The sequence below is a fragment of the Egretta garzetta genome, unplaced genomic scaffold, assembly GCF_000687185.1.
Source record: "Egretta garzetta isolate BGI_Z169 unplaced genomic scaffold, ASM68718v1 scaffold37, whole genome shotgun sequence".
NCBI classification, from domain to species: domain Eukaryota; kingdom Metazoa; phylum Chordata; class Aves; order Pelecaniformes; family Ardeidae; genus Egretta; species Egretta garzetta.
Window position 1 is genome coordinate 1,449,417 of NW_009260269.1, and position 21,387 is coordinate 1,470,803.

Sequence of the window (21,387 nt, forward strand, 5' to 3'; positions counted from 1 at the left end):
TGATATTAAATCAGACTCAGTAAAAATATGAAGAGATTTTTCCTAACAAGGGTTTATTTTTATCCACTTGTATATTCAGACATTTCCCTTTACACTATCTTAAAAATCATATTTCAAAATCCTTCTTCAAGTTTAATCCTGGCCCACTGTTTTAATTAGTCAGTTTTATAATGACAAGTTACATTTTTCAATGACTGCATGATTTAAGGCCATAGTTAGTTTTACTACCTTTAACTGAAGCATGGCATGCTTGAAAAAGTCTTCCACTGATACGTATCTTTGGCAGCGTACGTCACTGCAAGACAAACAGGCAGACTCGTCTTCCAGTGCCTACACCACCTTACCAGAAAATGTTAAGTCATATTTACATTTTATACTGTATCTTAAAGAAGCTGAGTGGTATAGCCAGTATAGTCAGAGTATCTAGAGGAGGTTCTCGGTTCCAGGCCCCAGCTTCGCAAACAGCTGTGAAAGCATGAGCTCCTCATGTTCAGAAAAGAGGATGGAAGGGGTGCAGGCTTAGGAGATATTCTAAATGCCAGAACTTCTTTCCTGTCATTCATGTAATGTGTATGGGCCCTAAGAAGCTATTGAGAAAAGGTAGCAGTTACACATTTTCTAGGGTAAATGTACTACACGTGTACTTGCATGCATGAATATTTGTCATGATCTATACATGAACTGCAATAAAAATGTATGAAATTATAGGATTAAAAGTAAAAGAACATGCTAAGGGATATGAGTGTGTTCCCAGAGAGTCTGCTGAGGAGATACCATTCCTCATTTTACAGGGCTTTTTTTAACAGAATCAGAAAAAACTAAATAGACTTCGAGAGAGTTCCTTAAAGCAGTTCCTCTCTGTTAAATAATGTAGTAGGCCACTAGCACCCCAAGTGGGGTAAGATACTGGATTAACGCAGTACAAAACTGGATGTTAAGATTCAGAATTTTTTTTAGTATTTTGTTTTCACGTTCCCAGTGTTAACACTTGGCTTTATTAGAATACACGAGTTTGTCTTTAGAATTGTCCAGTATTGTGCCAGAGAGCCTGATGAGAGCAGTCATGTTCTCTCTCCTGAAGCAATGAATCCAAATGGAATCGTCTGTGCAGACAGAGCTTTTAAATGCCTGAAACCTGGGGTATATTTAGGAATTTGAGGAGATGAATGTGATTGCTTCCAAAATTTGAGAATTATTTTGAGAGCTGCTGTCGTTGAGAGGATAGATGTTTGGAGAAGTGTCTTGAAGTTAATATAATTAAATATGTATTTATTTACAAGAGTGGGTGGGAACGAGAGTGCATTTGGCAGCCTTATTTGGCATGTGACTGCGCTAAGGAAAGCAGTCAACGGCCTAACTTGGACTGAAATAAATTTTCCAAAGAACTAAGGGCAAGACTCAGCACCTTCCACTCTAAGTATAGGATATGTTTCATTGACTTGCTTCCCTAACTTATATATATGTGCATTAAGAAAAACAATAACAAAATGTTGACAAAACATTCACCGCATATACTTTTTTTGCCCTGAGTGAGAGGGCACGTGATAAATGAGAGTCACTTTCTCATACCTTACCAAGAGGCACTCAGGTCCAGCACTGCTGAGTGCTGGGTAAGAAGCTGAATGGAACAGAATAGTGTATTAGCAAGTCAGCTTTATTCATGAAAGATGTCATATCAGGGGAGAGAATAATGTGATGTAGATATGACATACCTCTTCTCAGGCAAGCAGTACTGTCTGTGAATAGAAAACCTTACAGATTCTATCATATAGCAATGTTTTCTATGTATTTTAAGCAAGGAAAGGTATGCAGTATGGATGATTTTCATATAATGTATAGAGGAAGACGAAGCAGGGAAAAAAAAGACAGTTTTCTTTTTTTACAGCTTCGTGATGCAGCTATATGTTCACACATTTTTGTGAAGTATTAATGGCAAACACAGTGGTTAATGATGTATACAGGCCTGATGCTGAATTATATCTCAGGCAAAAGAATATGTGATTTATCATATTTGTTTTTCTGTGTCCTTAATTTTTCTGTGATTAATGTGTGATGCAAATGCAATGCTTTCTGTATTATTATGAAAAAAAACTATGCCGTTTTCTTTTTCCTCAAATTGGTAATGCAAAATCCTTAAAAAAAAAAAGAGGTGCTTTTAAATACAAATGCATGAACATTTTTTAATGCTATCAATTTAGATCTATTATGACAAATTCTCCTTGGGATAATTTATGGTATTATGGCTTACAGTACACCTCAGGGGATCAACAAAGAAGTTAATTGTTCCTCAGAGGTGTGCAATTTACACCCTTTGCCCCTCAATCAGCAGCTTGCAAAGCAGTAACTGAGAAAATGTGGAGAAACAAATCTGGGCATCTAAGTTATTTCTTCTTGGAACAGTTCTTGCTAGAACATACAGAAATAGAGGCAGCTGGCTGGTGTGTGGTTTTTACACATCCCTCCGGCTACTCACAGAGACAGGATCTTAGACTAGACTAATTCAGGTCTGATCCAGTATAGTAATTTCTGTGTTGCTTAGCCTTAGCCTTTGTTGTTCTGGGTCAGTTGATCAACACATTAGGAGCTGTAACCGAGAGTCTATCCATGTTTTGACCAACTGGTAAGGAAAAGCTTAGCAGCAGGCTGTACTGTGCCTGCTTATTCAGTGTGAAATAAAGGCACACAAGAGCCTTTGAGGGGTTGTTTCTTTTTTTGTTTCTTCTTTTACCAGTGTGTGTTGTGCTAGTGGGAACTCGGGGTAAAACATTCTAGACAATGTTACAGCTGTTACTGAATAATCAAGTTTATTAACATGTCACAGGGCTGTGTAGTTCAGGTATTTGAAAATACTGTGACTATCCGATATTGAAGATGTTTTTGGGGCAGTTGGATTCTCATATCTATCCTACATCTTTATATTACTGTAAAATGCCTGGATATTGCTTATATGCCATTATTGCAATAGGGTTTGTGTTCTGTGTTTTTTCTCACCAACTCTGCACTACTCATATTTTTGCCTTGTGGAATTGCCTATAAATTCTTATCAGGAGGAAGTATAAAACATTTCCATTTTCTCTTGTTCTTCTCTAGTTAATATGATTGTGGCATCTACAGCATACTATAAAGGAACAGTCTTACCTCATGGGGAACCTCAGTGTTCGTCTTAGTGCCAATGTGGCAAGCTGATGTAGTACTGGCAACAAAATCCACCAATTTCTAGTGTGATGTAGCTGCAATTCCTGCCTCCTTCTCACTTACTATTCCGTGTTAGCAATATTTTTAGGAATGACTGCTGTAAATGACTCAAGGGTAATCACTGTCCTTTCTCTGTTTTGTCAGTTGTACTTGTGACAAACCTAAAAGTGTTTTTCCTATCCTTTCCTTTCCCCTTACAGGGGAAAATTAATAGAAAACATCCTGTGGAAGGACTCTGCTGTTTTCACACTAAATCCTGCATCTGGTTGTTAATATGCAATTCCCGATACCATGAACTTCCATAGAGGTTAGAGATGAGAAAGATCTTTTAGGTCACCTAGTCCTCCCCTCAGTTGTACATACAGTAGATTCACATAAGGCACAGCCATGTCCCCTCTGCACTGAAAGGGAGCATTCTTTTCACATGGCGTGAGTGCTTCACTGATACTGGAAAGAAGAGAAAAGACCTTTTTCCTGCAAAGGGTGTGCGAGATGAAGTTGTAGCATGTTGGCATAAAAGGCTCTTTGTTAATTGCTATTGTGCTAATGGTGCTTTGAATATGAATGTTTTGTAAGCAAGAAACAGGCAATGATTCAGATGAGCAGTGCCACAAAGAAAACTTAAGCAGGACTGGAAGTGAAAGAAAGTCTTTGGCATTTTGCAGTCTGTTTTTGAATGGGCTGCACAGATTCAAGTAGTCAAGACCATACATATTATAAACACAGTACTAAAGCTGTAGTGTTCACTAAAAATTTCTTTTAAAAAAACCCAACCCCTCCTCCCCCCACACATTCATAACACAGTACAACTGCTGAAGAATTTGCTGGCAAATTTGTATGTGTGTGTGTGTGTTACGCATGCCTCTGTTACAAGTTGAAACGGGGGTGAGGCATACATTTGCAGCAGACTGAAGTGCCTGTTAGTCCATCTGGTAGAAATCTCCAATTTCCAGATTATCAGACTATTGTGTCTGTTTTCATTAAATGATTCATCCTTGTCTCAAATATTTTACAGTTAGTGAACTTGGAAATCTTTGTAAGATACAGTTAAAAATAGCTACCTTTTCACTTGGCTAGCCAAAATTTAGGAATTTACAGATTATTCTAGGATACAGAATATGCTCATAATGGTATAAGGTATCTGAATAATCTTCTGTTTACTAATAAAAATTTACATAATCCTGTTATTGAACAAAGAGGAATTAAAAAACCTCTGCAAACCTTTTTCTCCTTACTACCAGAAAGCCAGTGCACTTACCAGTCCTCTCCTTGGATTTAATCTACATGCTGCAAATTTTACGGATATGGATACCTGCTCTATCTTTAAACAAACTTGCTCAGGCATGGAAAGCTGTCCATAAAAGCAGCAGATAATGTATATTGATGAGAAATGTGCTAACAAAAGTGCACCTCAAGCTGTAAAAAGCAGAGTTAGTGATGAGTGGATAGCGTGTTGTAAATTCACTATTTAATTTTCCAGCAACCAGGCCATGTAAGTAGGGTCTAAATTTCTGAACACAGATGAAATTATGAAAGTGTTTTTTCAGTCCAACAATGGAAAGTGTGCACATTGTTCTACCATTTAATAAAAGTTATTTCTGTTATTCCCATATGACTACAGTGGCTAAATGGGATATTCTGCTGACCAGAGATAAAACATTGCAGAGAAGTGGTGACAGCAACTTTTATTCCTAATACAGTAGATGCATAGATACATGCATACCTACATGCTTATATAATTATGCATACAGGGATTATTTTAAAGGGCCATTTTTATATCTTCTATGTGAAAGAATTTGTTAAGTTTCCCTGGGAAAACATCTTGAAGATTATTTTATCTTGGTATGTTTAAAATGTTGAGACTACACGAACACTTAAGTAGCTCAGTATTGTACTTAAGAGAGGCATAGATAGCTAGCAGTTGTGGTTTCTTAATCTGCAAGGGGCTATTTCCAAGCTGTGGGCTCAGTCAAGTGGCGCTTTGCTGAGAGGAACCCTCAAGAAACCCATTGCAAGTTTTGCCTGAGTCAGGACTGCAAACTTGTACTGTTTGTATTGTTACACACTATAAATATTTCCGATAAGGCTTCCCCATTGCTTCTGTAAAGCAAGAGCTGGTTGAGAAAGCTTTTTTTGCAGGCAGTTACTGTTAGAAGAAAACAGTGAAGTTCCTGCAGGTGGAGTATTCTAATTTGCTTCCATCAGCATCTTTAAAAGCTAAGATTACAGACACTGAGTCAAGCTAAGCTTCTGGGGTTTTAAACTCTTGTTTGGGTCCAGCATTGATATGAAGTTTGTTTTATTTTGCTTAAGATGCTTTTCAATGTGAAGAAAAGCAACAGCAAGAGATTTAAAATTTGGATGATTAAACTTTAGGAACACCAAGTGTTTTGTCAGGCACATGGCCTTATTACAGCTGACAGAAGACCACTCAATCGTTTAAAGTTTAGTAAGGAAAGATGGGTATACTCCTATGAGAGTTAAATAGGAGTCCCATAGAAATAATACTAAAATCTATAGAACTGAGGAGTTTTGCCTTTGCTGTGGAATTGTATAAACTGCTTTAAGAGTTTGTAGAAATGTGAGTATTCTCTGATAATTAGTACCAGATATCTTTCTAAACGATATGTTGTATCTCAGCCAGAAATTGTTGAGGTTATTACAGAAATTGCTGGACTAAATTTTATGGCCTTCATAAAGCTGGAGATCAGATTAGATTAACTGGTTGTTTCTGTCCCTAAAATCTGTGACTCCATCATGTTTCCTGTAAAGGAGTGTAATACAAAAAAGTAGTTTAAAAAGTAGTAGTTGACCTGTCCTGGTCAACTGCTTTGTGTCTGGTGGTCTGATTTTTAACAATGTGAGCAGTTGCTGCAAAACCACAAGTGTTTATGGCACCTTATTTTCAGAGTTCATAGTTTGAAAAAGTAAGTCTGTGCTATTACTGTGTCCTTTGGCCCAACCAACCTCCACTGTGCTGCTTTTGACAAGGGACAGGCCTCCTGCTTGCAAACACAGTGGCCATAGCATATGAGCACATGCATTTCCTGCCTAGGAAAGAGGCAGCATTTCCCCATTTTTCACCCTGTGACCAATCCTTCTAGTTGGATTTCACAGAAATAATTTTTAAAATTTCAAATTATATTTTCTGATGTGAAGGAGACAGAGAGACTATTGCCTTTAAATTACCTTCTGTGGCTGTTCATAGATTTGCTTGATGTGTTCCAATAAGTAAAATACTGCTTAGGTGAAGAAAGACTATTCCTTCTAATCAGTGGCTATTTCTGTTATAGAGCTCCTTCTGAACAGTAGTGCATTTACTATGTAAAACATCTGAAGAATTTTTATGAAGTAGATTCTGATGAATCTTTGAAAATCAATTCCTCTGTGCATTACACACACAAGGTAAAAACCTACTTGCATTAGCTGAGTTTTGGAGATAACTGTATTATTTCTTTTTAAAATATCTCTACCCTGATATTATGTGCAATGTTATAACAATAAATTAAAAATAAAAACTTTATATAAATATAAGACAGTCCTTTGTAATTTAAAAATTTGTCCCTAATACTGAGGTATAAACAGAGAAAACTTTGCAAAGTAATTGCCCAAATTAAATATAAAAAAAGGAGGATAAATGTTTCATAGCGTAGAAGCTTTGGGTAAGGAACATTAATATTTTATGTATAAGTGAAAAGCTGTATTACAAAATTCACATGGCTTCATCTGTCAGTCAGAAACCATGTTCTGCATAGTCGTGATGTCAGACTGCTGTCTGGCAAGATGTGCGATTGAGTGTGCAGTCGAGGTACAACACATCCACTTGTAACAGGGTTTCGCATGGACAGCATACCAGCTCAGTACATGGCATATAAGGTAACACCTTTGCTGTAATTAAACACATTTGTCCTCTGTTGGTCAAACGCTGGCTAATGAAAGCAGAAGTCATGAGAAAAGGCCAGTTTCCAAGCTATCTAAGGGTCAGCATTACAGTTCACTACGGCAAGTTTCCTGGGGCACTGACAAAGTAATATTAATGAACAACAGTTTCAAAAGGATCACAAGTGATTTTATTGATTGTATTCTTACTGTGAAAGTTGATACCATATAGTAGTCTTCCTTTCTCTTTTTTTTTATTTGTTTCACTTGTTTTATTAAAATTTTTTTTAATTGTCATTCACATAGCATTGATTTATGTTAAAATCCTCAGTATAGACAGAGCCTATTTTTACTATTCAATCAAAACAAAAAATCACAGGCTCACCCCAAAAAGCATAAAGTTTACTGGAACACAGCATCTAATCATGTGGAATAGGGGGAAATCACAGGGGGTATGGGATAAGTACGGCCTTATCACTGAGTTTTCTTTTCTAATACTTTTACTTGTTCTCATAGCGGCCACTGTTCATCTTCTGTGCTAGTCATCGAGCTCATTTCAACATAATTTGCTTGCATGTTCTGTTCTTACATACGTGACAAAAAGAGGGCAAAATTTCCCATCACTGTGGTTGTCAACAAAGGAAGCCCATTGTACTTGAGAACAGCTCAGCTATTATCTCTTTCAGTGCACAATAAAATGTCACAAGATGTCACAGCAACAGTGTACATGCTGACACTGGACTTGGAAAGTACCAAAAGCAATGAGGGCCAGAGCAGAACCACTTGGCTAAATGCTTGTCCTTTGAATGCACATGGAGAACATTAACTAAATTTCCCAGAAATAACTTTGAAAGATCAAAGAACTGTTTTCAGTTCTCATGCGCATGGAGTCTCACATTCTGATTCTCACTGCTTTGTCCATGCAAAAGCAGTTGAAGTAGTTTTCTTTGGGTTTGGGGTTTGGTTTTTTTTTTTCTTATTGACCATGTGTAGAGTTTGTTAAGTATATGTAGTATGGGTACTTGAGCACGCCACAGCTAGAGTCCCAAGGAGGACCTTGATCCTTAACCATCATTTTAACGTGTGTTTCATGAGTACAGAATCAAACATTGTGCAGTCAGATGCGAAGCTGCAGGTAAAGTGAATTGTCCAGGAATCCTTTGTCACCCAGATCCATAGCTTGCTACACTCTGATGCTCAGTCTGTTTTATGCTCAGTCTATTTTCAGGCACTTGTTGTAACTTTGATTTATGATTTTCCCGCCACTCTTCCTTCGCTCCCTTTCTACTACCAGCCTCATAATCTTCTATTCCCAACTTCTTTTCATGGCACGAATCACTCTCAACCGTGTAACCTAGAGAATATTTTATTCCTACTGTGGCTTCCTCCTTTAAATTCCTGCTTTGCTGTCTACTCAGTGGTTACCCTGATATGTGTACATGCTTCATAGCTAGGAGTTCTTGGGGTTCTTCACCCTCTTCCACAGCTGCCCAGCCATCCCTGCATAACAGGGATGGTCATGAGTATCTGCCCAGTTCACGTTCTTCTTTTAATCACAGTAAATCCAGTCTTCCACTGCAGAACTCTGCTCATATCAGCAGGATTGAAATTAGTGTACCTAAGAAAACCCAAACAGTTCTGGTCTTTAGCCTTCATTTACCCATGTTGTCCTACTGACTCCACTGAACAAGTTGTGCAAGTTTTTGACATTACCCTTCAGCAGCGACTACATATAGCTGGGCTTTGCCATCTTTTTCCTTCCTTTCTTGCCTTATTCTTTATTTTCTATTTTCTATTATATGTTTTCTTTTCACTTTCCATTATATCCCTCCCTTGTCTCTATCCTTTACTGCTGTCTTCAGATTCTCTTCTTTGGGTCTGAAATTGCTGTCCCTCTCCAGTTAAATTTGCTGTTCTCAGTGTGCTGGCAGCAAAGTGAAACGTGATGAAAACCTGATCTCTGAAGGGTTCTTTGCTGGCATACCACAGATCAGATTTTTAGTAATTTTTACTTTGCTTCCAGCACACTAATTGAATACAGCAGAGCAGAACAGCAGGGGACAGAAACAGAAGACACTGAGTCCTGACAAAGGCTTTCTCTAGGGGTAGGTGTTCAATTAGCATGTCTTATTAGATGGCAAATGCTAACTACCCACAGACAATGAAGCACTAGATCATTCAGATTGAAAACCAGTGAATGTGTACATCTGTGGATACTCGGGCAAGTGCTGAAATCCTGGGCAAAGTTGTGGGCCAGGTTGCCTATTTAAAGCATTGGCATTTTAATATATAGTTAAAACCCACTGACTTAGAAGAGGCTAGAAGCACAGGTATTGTACCTAAATAAAATTCAGTGTGTAGATTTTATCTGTATTTATTATTTATTATGACTCTCAGGGTGCTTGTTGTGACCCTGTGAAATTCAGTAAGTGAAACTGGATTTTTTCTGTTTCTGTTAGATTGCTTTATAAGCAGTTGAAAATATGTGTTTTATTTGCTGTATTGCTTTTCCCTGTGAGCAACTGTAGTAATTGCCAGAGAAAGGCTAAGTGATTGAGAACAAATGTGGAGATATATTACAATCTCAAATGAGAGCAATTATAAATAGGAGAAAACTGCCCCTTGAAAATTAAAATGGAAACAGATATAGCTTGACTGTGAAGCTGATACGTAAGACACTTTCCATTTTAGGATAATGCTTCTGTCGTACAAATATTTGGACATAGTTTCTCAAGATCTGGCTTTAGAAAATCCAAGATGCCTATCACTAGATCACTGAGTCACATAATATTAAGGTTTTCAAAGAACTGAATAGAAAGAAGCCAGCTAAATACATGCTTGTTTTTACACTACAAAAAGGTCAGATGTCTTGTGTTCCTGTGCATTTACTTTCCTAGGCTTATTTTCATTGTTTATTTATTTATTTATTGTTTGGGGCATCATAATGAGGAAATGCTGCTATTTGGAGACACAAACAGGAAAGAAGATAAGAGCTGTTGAATTTCATAAGTGCTCCTAGAATCTAGATTCTGCTTCAGCATTTGTTTGCTTAATTGTTTTGCTTTTGTTTGTTTGGGTTTTTTATTGTCTGTCTTGTGTTCTTGTGGTCTTGGGATTTATTATGTATTAATAATTATTTCTGATCTGTGGAATACCTTTGGACTTTCTCCCTGCTAAGCTGTCAGTGTATATTTATTTTACAGAGTCTTATGAAGATTCAGCAAAACATTAGGTACCTTTTTAACATTAAACAGATGCCTGGATGCCTTGCTAAATGCAGTAGTTTTAAAGTTAAACCTATGCTGCTGTGGCTTACTAAGTAAATTCCTATATTCATACAGCTTAATCCAGGAGCCTCTTATACCACAGCTGAATTCTTAGGGACCATTCATTTAACTGACAGGAATACCCCTTAGGCAGTTCTGGTTTGGGATGGTATGGATGACTGCGTAATTTGGAGATCATCTCCTGCATATTATCCTGCTCCTCCCAAATATATGTTGTGCATGGTGCAATCTGCACTGTTCAGCAAGATTTTCATCCTTTTTCAGGGAACAGGTCAACATTGAAAGCCTCTTCTCAACCCTGGGGTTGCAATAAGATTTCTCCCTTACTGGAGCTATGATTGGGGTGAGCTGCAGGAAAAGGCTCTGCCCTGTCATTCAGTCTTTCACTCTTCATCTAGTTACCTCATCTCAATTTGAAGCCTCTCTGTAGCCTGCAGGAGATCACTTTTTTCCATATATTTCTCAATTTCAGCTCAAGTATCCCTCCCAATCTTGACAGCAAGAGCTAAATGATAAAATGGGTGTCTAGCCATTGCTATATTGCTGTTCTTAGAACTAAACAGTCTTTGGTCTAGATGGCCTATAAATAATTGATACGAGCTAACTCTTTGTGAATTAGCACCGCTTCCAATTTTTTAAGTGGAGCACAGAATGACTGCTGTAAAAGGTATCCAAAGTATGTGATGTTTCCTTGTTGTATAGTAAAATAGATTAACGTTTGGGACTTATACACTATTACAGTCAAATTGCTGTTCTAAAGACAGTTCATGATTGCAATGTCGTGTTAAAGTACTGTGATTCAGTTTGTGTTTCTGCTGGCCTCTTTCCTGCTGCTGCAATTTAACTGATATATGTTTTTAAAAGCCTATTACTTTGCATATTTTTTGTGGTTGTTTAATTTCTTACGTGTATCTATTAAAGCATGCTCTCTGAAGGAAAATCGGACAGAGAAAGGTCTCCAGGCTAGCGACCACTAAGAATGCAGGGGTTTTGTTTCCAACTCTGCAACATACTTCTTGTGTGACCTAGGTCAAGTTGATTAACCTCTGTGCAAAATGGGGACAATGAACAGCATTTACCAGTCATAAGTAAAATTAACTAAACATAATGAGTTCAGCAAAGAGTTTTGGGATCTTTGATAGGTAGAGAGTGTATGTGTCCTGAACCAGGCAGAGGAGAGAAATGGTTGGAGCAAAAGGCTACAGGTGAAAAAATGAAAGAATGAAAAAGGAAAAAAATGAGGTAAAGAGAACAGAGAGGTTGGGAGAGGAGTGGGATGGTGGAACCAGCTGGGATCAGTTGGAAGTGATTAATAATAAAAGATGTGTGTCCTGTTCAGAGTTAATAGGGCAAGAGAGGAACAGTAAGATAAATGTGTTTGCCCAGCTACATCTAAACTGATGAATTCAAAGGCAGTTCTGAACTTTGGGAATCAGCTATGCTGATCCGCTTTCTTCAAAGTTCAAGGAAAACAACAATGAAATAATGTATGAAAATCAAAAAGGAAATATTTTCTCCAATGCATACTTTATGTCTTGCATTAAGTGCTACAAGGTATTGAAGAAAATAACATGAAAGAGAACATCATTCTATAAGAAGCATAGGTGAGCTAAGCTCTCATTTGAGAAGCATGTTTCAAAATGGCTTATTCTGCTTAGGCTTAGAAGAAAAATTCCCTACTCCTCACTACAAAGAATCATCCATCTGCTACTTCAGGCATCTCAAATTGACCGATAAACATCAACTAAGCCATCTTTTTTATACTTTATTTAGGTTCTTGTACCATGGTTTCATTATGAATTGTAAATATTAATTTCACACACCACCTTTTACACACAGGAGCACAATGTATTCTGAAATCATAAGTCTCAGTATCCAAATGCTGTTTTAATTAATGAAAAATAAGATACATTTTTACTTTTGTTTCTAAGTTCATTCTCCAACATTTAAAAAAAAAGAGAGAAAACAAACTGTAACAATCTGAATGTTTTAATATAATGTATTATAGATGGCTGTGAGGTTTTGCATTTACTGCTGCTGAACAAGATTTATCTCACTTTTTTGCTATCACAAAAAAATACATGATTTTCAGTTATGAGATTGACTAGAGATGCAACAATTGGTAACCGCCTGAATGTAGAATGAACATGTGAAAACAAAGTATAGGAAATAAAGCTGGTTTTCTGTATGAAAATATAATCATTAACCAAGTGACAAGCTTAGTGACAAAACATACCTAGTTTCAGTATTTAGCAGGAAAAAATCTGTGGTGCTCTGAAATGCTACTCAGTTGAACAGTCTTAAAATGGACTACACTGATGATGAATAGAGATTTTTATTTATTTATTTTTACTAATAACTGGAAATTCATTGCAAATTCCTCTATCTTACAAAACAGTTATAAACACTTTGGTGGGCAGCTTGGCATCATATTGATATAACCTCTGCTTGCCTGCCAACACCTCAGAACTGTTTGTATGAAAACCCCTTGGATAGGCTCCATTTGTTCTCCAGTTCAAATGGTATTACCCGGGAAAGCAATTCTACCGTGGGCTGAGCACCGTCAGTTCCTATTAACTTCAGTGTAAGTGAAGGGGCACAGCCCTTCTGAGGAGATGCAAAGTAGTGTCAGCTCAGATTCTTAAGATGAAATTCAGTTCTTTGCAGAAGGTCTGCACAAAGCCTATGTATCATTTAAGTGCCACTTCATTCTTTATAATGGAGCTTGGAGCAGATTTGAAGAATCTGATCGGCTTTTTGCTGCCTTGTCTGCAGAGGGCTGAATTTCACCCCTGGTGGATACACACAGTAAAAAGGCAACTATACTGCCTCAGGAAATACATTGTATTCCTTTGCTTTGACTGGTGTAACTCAGTTTCAATTACTGATAGAAATTCTTGGTACCATGCTGATAAAATCGTTGCATACTTTGCTTCCTATATTATACATTTAGCTTCACTGTGATACTCTGCTATAACGGGCAAACTGAAAAGTGAAAATGCAAAAACAGACGTAATCCCAAAGGCACGAATATGCCCTCCCTTTTGCAACTGTGGCTGCGTGTGTTTAACAGAACAGTGTGTCTGTATAGGCTTCAATTTATACCGAAGTGTGAGGGTGCCCAACCGGCTGACTTTTGGCAAATGGCCCAGAAAACAAGGCCTGCGAAGATGGGAACGTGAGAGCGTGTGTGTTTGTGAGGCTTTTGAACAAAGCGAGGGTCAGCTTGAAAAGCAGTATGAAAGGAACATGAAGATGTGTGAGGGGAGCAGAGACCCCGGGTGGGGGGGGGGGAACGGGAACACCGGGAGGGCAGGCGGCGGGGAGCGAGGGGGCACCCACATGCCAGGGAGGGGATGGGGAGAGTGGGGTGTGTGACTGTGTTAGAAGAGTTTGGGATTAGTTTTGAGGGGGCATTTAGGAATTTCCAAGCGTTTGTGAACATTTCATGTCTACTACTATGATTTACTATTTGTATCACTGTTATTGATCCTGCACTGCTGCTGGTTATGTGCCATTAATAAATTAATAAACTGGTTTGATACTGATTTTCTTTAAACTATGTGAGCTGAGTAGTTTGTCCCTACAAAAAGAAGTTGTTCTGATTCTCAAGGCCTAGATGCATGAGCTAGTCTATACACTTAACACAGAAGTGTTTTAGACTTTATGTTCTGTAGAATACTCCTGGTGTTTTCTAAATTTGTGTGGATATAGCCAATACCCAGGGCAAGGACTGCATATATTTGTGATATTACTGATAGCTGCAATTCTGAGATAGTAACCAAGCAAACACTTAGAGTAATTCACAGAAGAGAGAAATATTTTTTTTAAAGATTAGTTCAGATTATGTTTCCAGTGAAACCTCCCACCTGAGATAGTAGAGGCAATCTAGCACATATTTTTGACTTTAACTGACTATTCAGTCTTTCAGTGATCCTTCATTTTGTTGAAAAATTGATAGAAATAGCCGTTTCGATATGTGAATTGTAAAATATATACATGCAAATGGGTGAGGTTTCATGTTAACATTTTGCTGAGCCTTTTCTGTAAAGCCTGCAGTTGGATGCCTGCCTTCCCTCAGGAAGGATGAGGCTACTGTCTGTTACATACAAGATGTTAGCCTTGAAAACTGGTATGATCCAGTTCTCAGCAGAAAAGTACCTATGGACCCCAAGCACAATCCAGATTTCTGTATATTATGTGCTATAAAAACTTAGTGGATTCGCTTCAAAAAATTGTAGTTATGAAAATTGTTTGAGAATCATTCCTCCAGCAATATATATGTTGCTTAATGAACAGTACAAATTTCTATATAGACGTTTGGGAGCTAAAGTGTTTTTTATAATGAAAATCTCAATATGAATTTCAGATTGAGCTTCCAATGAAAGAAATCAGTGTTCGTTCTATTGCTAGAGCTTACCAACAATTGTATCGGGACTGAGGACACAAGTTGTTTCATGTCAAAGTATTGGAAAGGATTTTATTAAAAGACTTTAAATTACACTTCTATTTCTTGCCACGATCCAGTGGCACTGGGAATTGTACTCTTAAGTAGTTCCAAACAGAGGAAGTCAGGGGCATAGGGAGGCTGAATCACACGTTCAGGTGAGCATAAAGAGCTGCAACTGCCACTGGGTATAAATGCCTGCTTTTAAGCTTCTTGGACGTAAAATTAATTTGGAGCATCATAAGCTTCTTGTATGCTTTTCTTGCTCAGTATTACTCCTGTATTTCTCTTTTTGTTGGGCTCATGACTGCTGAAAATACATTGCGTGTATTGGTGTCACACACCAACATAGAGGAAGATGTGATCTGTGTCCCTGTATATGGAACATGTTCTGCCCTCCAATCCTAGGACACTTACATACAAACTGAGGTAGTGAAGCTTTCTTATAATCTAGCCCAGGATCGCTGAGACGATCTCTGGAGGAACTGAGGACCATTTTCTGTGGACTGTGAGACTTACAGTCTGAGCAAAATATAGATCATCTGGGTGGCCTTGCCTTGTTTAGCATAAGCATATGGCACCATGCAAGTGAATGCATTTCTGTATATGTATTTTATAAAAAGTATCCCAAACTAACACTCCACCCTACAATTTTGCCCACAAGGCGAGACTGAAAGAATATCAAAATATTATATATTAGTCATATTGCTTAATATTATATGAGAAGGAACCCAGATACTTCAGAGGTGAACTGAAAAGTAGTATTATAATCCAGAAAGAAGTCTACAGGAATTAAAGCCTCTTTTCTCTCTGCCTTAAAGAAAAATTTCTCACTACAGCTCCTCTGCATCTACTTTAATGTAGTCAGAGCTCTGTTGTTCCAAGACTACTTGCTGTGTGTGACCTTGAGGAAATTTTGCAGAACCAGCTTACCAGAGTTGCAAGCATTAAGAGAAGCCACAAAGCACACAACACACCACCTTTCAGACAGTTAGGAACCTTTCTGACTAGACTTCTCTTCCCTTGTAGTAACAGGGTAATAGGGTGTTTGTTCCAGTCTTTTCCCTCTGCTTATCGTCTCCTTCCCCATGATTTCCCAACCTTTACTTCATTCAGCACCTGTCCTTCTTACGTTCCCGGTTCCTGCCCCTAACTATGCCCCTACCACTGCAAGCATCATGGAGTTTCACAATTGCTGTCATTATGTTGACCCCTCTACCTATTTATTATAGCTTTTCTCTCTCCACTGTGTGCCTCATGTCTATTTACACTGTAAGCACTTCAGGATAAGGAGTGTCTGCTCAGGTCTATACAGAGTCTAACACAATGGGTCCCAGCCATAGGTCACTTTTAGGCTACTGTAATGATTAGTTAGGATAGTAAGTCTTCAGTTGTTAGCCCCACCACACCATACACACCCCCAGCTGTTAACCCTGCACCCAACAATATTTCCATGACTGTAAGAAGCATGGAATTAGAAAATTAGCTAACTTTTATGTTCTTTCAATTTACAACAGTGCTGTCTGGTTTTATTGTTGTTTTTTAAGTTCTATTTTTATTATGAAATTTGTTGGCACAGCAGGTGTTGTAAATAATTTTGTAAATTGCCTACGGCTGTCTACATCATAACCTATGGCAGCATTATCAGATGATGAAAATAGACAACTCAAATGAGAAAGTGTTTAGAGATAAGTGAAATGTGAATTCTCCTGCCAATTGTTTTTTGTATTTTTTTTCTTTTTTTTTCTTTTCTGTTCCATAGCACGAATTATCAAAACAAAACAGTGGTGTGAAATGCTTCCATGTTTAGAAGGAGAAGGCTGTGATTTGCTAATCAATAAATCAGGCTGGACCTGTACACAACCAGGAGGACGGATAAAGACAACCACGGTAGGTCACTTCTTTGTTCTATATTTATTTCTTCAGTTTCTCATTCAATTTAGTTTACTGAAAAACAAAGAGTGAGATATCTAATTGTTTTTCGGCACAGATATGTAAAGTCTGTTGCCTTATAATTAAGGTACGTGACCAAGTGTCCTTACTGAAATACACAGCGATGTTATCATAAAGACAGGAAATATGTGTAATTCCCACAGTTACTAAGAGTGGTTTACTTAAAAGGCACCAGTGGTTTAACTAACATTTGTATTCAGCCTGAAAACAGGGTCTTATTGCTTGACTGTACAAGAATTTTCTTATGCTGAGGAAGTGTAGGGTATAAAACTGGACACATGGTCTAGCAGGGTGAAGAGAAAGCTTTCACTGGGAATTGGGGAGAAAATATTTTTGCTATTCCCACTTTACTGGAAAAGCAAGTTGCACAGATAGAATCTTTAGTTTTCAGAGAGACAATCAGTGAGACCTATAGAAAAAAGGAAAAGATCCCTTCTTTCAGCATCCTTTGGGTCCTGGTCTGTTGATAAACCCCTCAACTCTCTGATCTGGTGTCTTGGGGCATGTTCTTGTAGTGAAGCTGAAGGTATATATAACAGTAATAGTTTCTAGGACCTGTAATATATCAAACGGATTTTTAGAAAATGTTCTCAAATGCCAATAATCCTTTGACTTAAAAAATGGAAAAGATCTGAAGAGATATAATAGAGCAGTATTCTGATAGCTTGCTAGACCTCTTGAAATTATTTCCCATCCCACCCCTCCCACCCCAATCTTTTTTTTAGATGTACATGGAGCTTGAATGTAATTTAAATAAGTGCAATTTCAAGAATATTTAGCCTTAAAAGTACTTATCAGTGAGGACTAAATTAAGGCCCATCATCCCCAGCACAATTTCTCTGTCTGAGCAGGAGACAGACACCAGTACAAAACCTTTTATTGTTTTAGAATGACTATATTTTTGAAAATTAACATGTTTTTCACTTTTTAAAAAAGAGTGATGATTTGATAGTACTTTATGAGGTACCTACAGAACAAACTTTATGAATTGTGATTGCTCTTTTGATGCACCTGTATTTATTAGACATAATATTCATTACAGGCAGGGCTATAAAAATTAACACTGTCTCTGAGGTCTTACTTAAATATTGTTTGCCTTTAGATCTTTTGCATTCAAGTTATGTAAGAGTGACATAAAAAAAAACAAAGGAAGGAAATAAGTTTTTGAAACATTAATGCCAACTTCCAAGGGCAAGGAGACCTAATATGGTAACTTTGTCATACATGAAATGTTATCTTAAATCTTGTTAATTCAGGGGTATTTTCTGTACCTGAGAGAAAACTCATGCACTGTGACATATTGCCAGCTGTCATTATAGTTCTTTATTTGATGTTTTATGCTAATGGCTTGACTGAGTAATGCAAAGTAAGCAGAGGATCTATCCTTCAGTATCTATCTTTAATGAATTGATTCAGATATCCTTTCAGATTAAACACCAGAAGCCTGATTCTGAACTCTTACTTGTCTGTATAGCTCTCTAATGTTATTGACATGAATAGAATGACTCATGATTTTGATTAATGTAAATGAAATCATAATCATGATCCATCAGTAAAATTAAGGCCATGGCAAGTGTAATATTATAAAACAGACTCTCCACCACACAGAGACATCATTGTCATTGTTGAGGAGAAACTCTGCCAGAGAGCCAACTGTAGAACAGCTCTGAGCATAAGCCCTCATCTAACATCAAGCAGTCTTCAACAGTTGGTATCACACATGCAGACACACAACAAACACACAGTACTTTTCAGTCAAGCCAGACTATCAACTCAGAATACTTAAAGAAGCTCTGAATCCAGAAGGGGAAGGGGGGGAAAAAGAAAAGAAAAAAAAAAAAAAAAAAAAAAAAAAGAAAAAGAAAAAAAGCCCAAGAAACCCCAATGTATAATACAGCATTACTAAAACATTAAGCATAAAAAAAAATATGTTCATTTGTTTTTTAGCCACTCGGTTGAAGGGAAGCTTTGGACAACGGTAATAGGTTTGGGACTATGTCTTAGGGATGACTCTGAAGTGAAGTGCATGACTGATTAAAAGAAAAGACATTTTCTAACAGAAACCGCAAGAAACTTTATTTACTGGAGCAGTACTCTTAGGTCAACAGCTGCTGATGCAGTGAAGTAATTTCTATTTTGCTCCTAATCAGCACACCTGAGTTGCCAGGTCCATCATGGCATCTAAGTGGAATGGGAAGGGCTTCTGGCTGGGAGGGGCCAGAAAAATGGCCACCAGGTAGTATGGGGAAATAAATGTCCAAACATACTGAATCGATTGTTATACACTAAACATCTGTTATTAAGTAGAAATAATTCTTGACCACATCTCCAGCTACAGCCAGATTAGGCCCTTATTTTGTAAACTTATTTTGTAAACTATCAGTTTTGTTAAGACACATTTCTTAATCTAATATTCATAGGCCTTTCCTGCTAATATGAGTTTGTATCTTGATAATACTTGGCAGTAGGTCTTGCATTATCATAGCGGTGGTAGATCATATAGCAGAGATACTACTGTTTGGTAAATGCTGAGACAATAACTTGCTACCCATACTAAAACCAGAACAGTATTGAACTCTGATGGACTGAGATGAGCTGTTGTGATAATCCCAGCTTTCGCATTCGTTCCAGGAGGTTGTGTAGGAGTGCACCTTTTTAAGTACTGGGTTTAGAAGTAGCACATGGAAAGGTAGAACTAGTGGAGAAATTATCTAGGACATGAGTTCCTTCTTATGTGAGAATATGGTTTAGGACTCACAGTTAAATATGTTTCTACCAAAAAAAGGAAGAAATAGGATTTGTTTTCTGTAGATGAGTTTAACATTTAGGGTTTTTTTTTCTATGAAAATACCAAGCAAACAGCAACTGAAAATACCTATTGCTCCAAAGCAAAAGTGCAATTTCTGTAAATTGTTTGGAAAGCACTGCTGCTACTTTATGCTTTATGTCAAAATTGTTTAGGTTTTCTATGCAGAGCCAGATTTTTTCACTGCCTGGCACTTTTTGTGTTCACCTCTGGAAATAATGCAACCAAATCAGAATTCTCTCCTCACATGGGTAGCAGTGTTTTATATCCATTTTGTGCTCACTTTGCACAGCTATAAATGACTACAAGGTGCAAGGCAAAGGAAAATCAGACTCAAAGTATACTCTAAATGGATCTGGATGTCACTTCTGCCCTGTCATCCTTTCTACAAGGTGTGAATGAACCAAAGATTTTTCATCTGCTAAGAGGCTTTTAGAATTGAGGATTGACCGGGCTAACTGCCAATCTATGTATTAAGCAGCTGACTGTCAATACAAGGAAACAATATGGCAACTTCTAAAAGAAGATAGCAAGAGAATACTACACAATTGTTAGCACTTTCAACATACTAAGTACTTTCATATAACAAATGTCCTTACAGTCACTTTAAAATCACCTGCCTTAAAAATTTCTTCTCCTTTTGCTATTCTCATTACTCTTTCAATTCTTTAAAAAAAATGAAGCTATATGATTTTATAAAATAGTATGTAGTTTCAATAGTGCCAGAAGATATGTCTTTTTTTTTTTTTAAGATATTGCTGAAGGGCCTGTCCATTTATATTTCAAATATAAAACTTGCCAGCCTATAGATGAGAAGATACAGAAAGTATTGGATTTATAGGGGAGATTAATTTTAGCACCAAAGTGTATATATGTTGTCAATGGTCCATCACTAGCTAATTGTTACTTAATTAATTCCTTCTTCTACATGATGTGATTTCAATGCATGGAGCTTAACAGAACATTCATGCACCAGTTCCTCGGCAGCTAACCTTTTAAAACCTTTGCGATTTTACTGCTAAATTAGCTGAAGTGGGAAATTAAGGAGTATGAAGAAGCTAAGAGAGAGCTCACAGTGGATAAAAGGTGTAATTACTCTGACATGGAGCTCAGTGCTTAGCTAGTAAAATTTACTAAGGATCTAGCTTCACCAAGGGACGTGACTTTCTTAATAGAGTTTACTTACACACAGAGCATCTTAGCATTCCTCACCATTAATATAAATGACATGCTGGCTGAGTTGGAAAGGCAATTTGTTCCTTACCCTGGAAAATACAATAGCTGTTTGTATTTGCTGCAATTTAGATCAAGATCTTTCTGCAGAGCTTTATCATACACATATGTATGATAAAGGTAACTCAGATAAAATGTATTGGTTTGCTTTTCATCACTGACTTATGAACAATGTGTTCTCATTCATAATATTACATTCAAAGTAAAAAGAAATATACATATATGTTACATATTTGTAACATACTTGAGAATTTACTTTTTTTTAGACTGAAGACCAGCTGGAAATGTCCTGAGGCCATGGTCTAGTGGTCTGAGCTTGGGACTGGGAGCCAGAAACTCCTGAGCTCTAATCCCGGCTCTGACAGTGACTCCCTCTGTGGCCTTGGGTAAGTCACTGAACCTCTCTGCCTCAGTTTCCCCAGCAGTAAAAATAAGATTAATGATCCTTAGCTACCTACTTTAGTGAATTTGGGAGTCCTGAGTTAATATTTTAAGAGGTTTAGAAATTCAGAGTAACTTAAAAATAAAAATACTGTTATTTATACATGTCCTTATTGGTGATATTCACGTTGTTGTTAGATTTTTAA

At 37.4% G+C, this 21,387-nt stretch overlaps 1 protein-coding gene across 1 annotated transcript in view; it reads left to right on the top strand.

Annotated features, from left to right (window-relative positions):
• Nucleotides 1-21,093, top strand: part of TAFA5 (TAFA chemokine like family member 5) — a 365,869-nt gene extending 344,776 nt beyond the window's left edge. The window contains exons 4-5 of the mRNA XM_035897845.1: nucleotides 16,571-16,698; nucleotides 21,067-21,093. Coding sequence (XP_035753738.1) covers nucleotides 16,571-16,698; nucleotides 21,067-21,093 — 155 coding nt within the window. The remainder of the gene's footprint in view (nucleotides 1-16,570; nucleotides 16,699-21,066) is intronic.
• The last annotated feature ends 294 nt before the right edge of the window (nucleotides 21,094-21,387 follow it).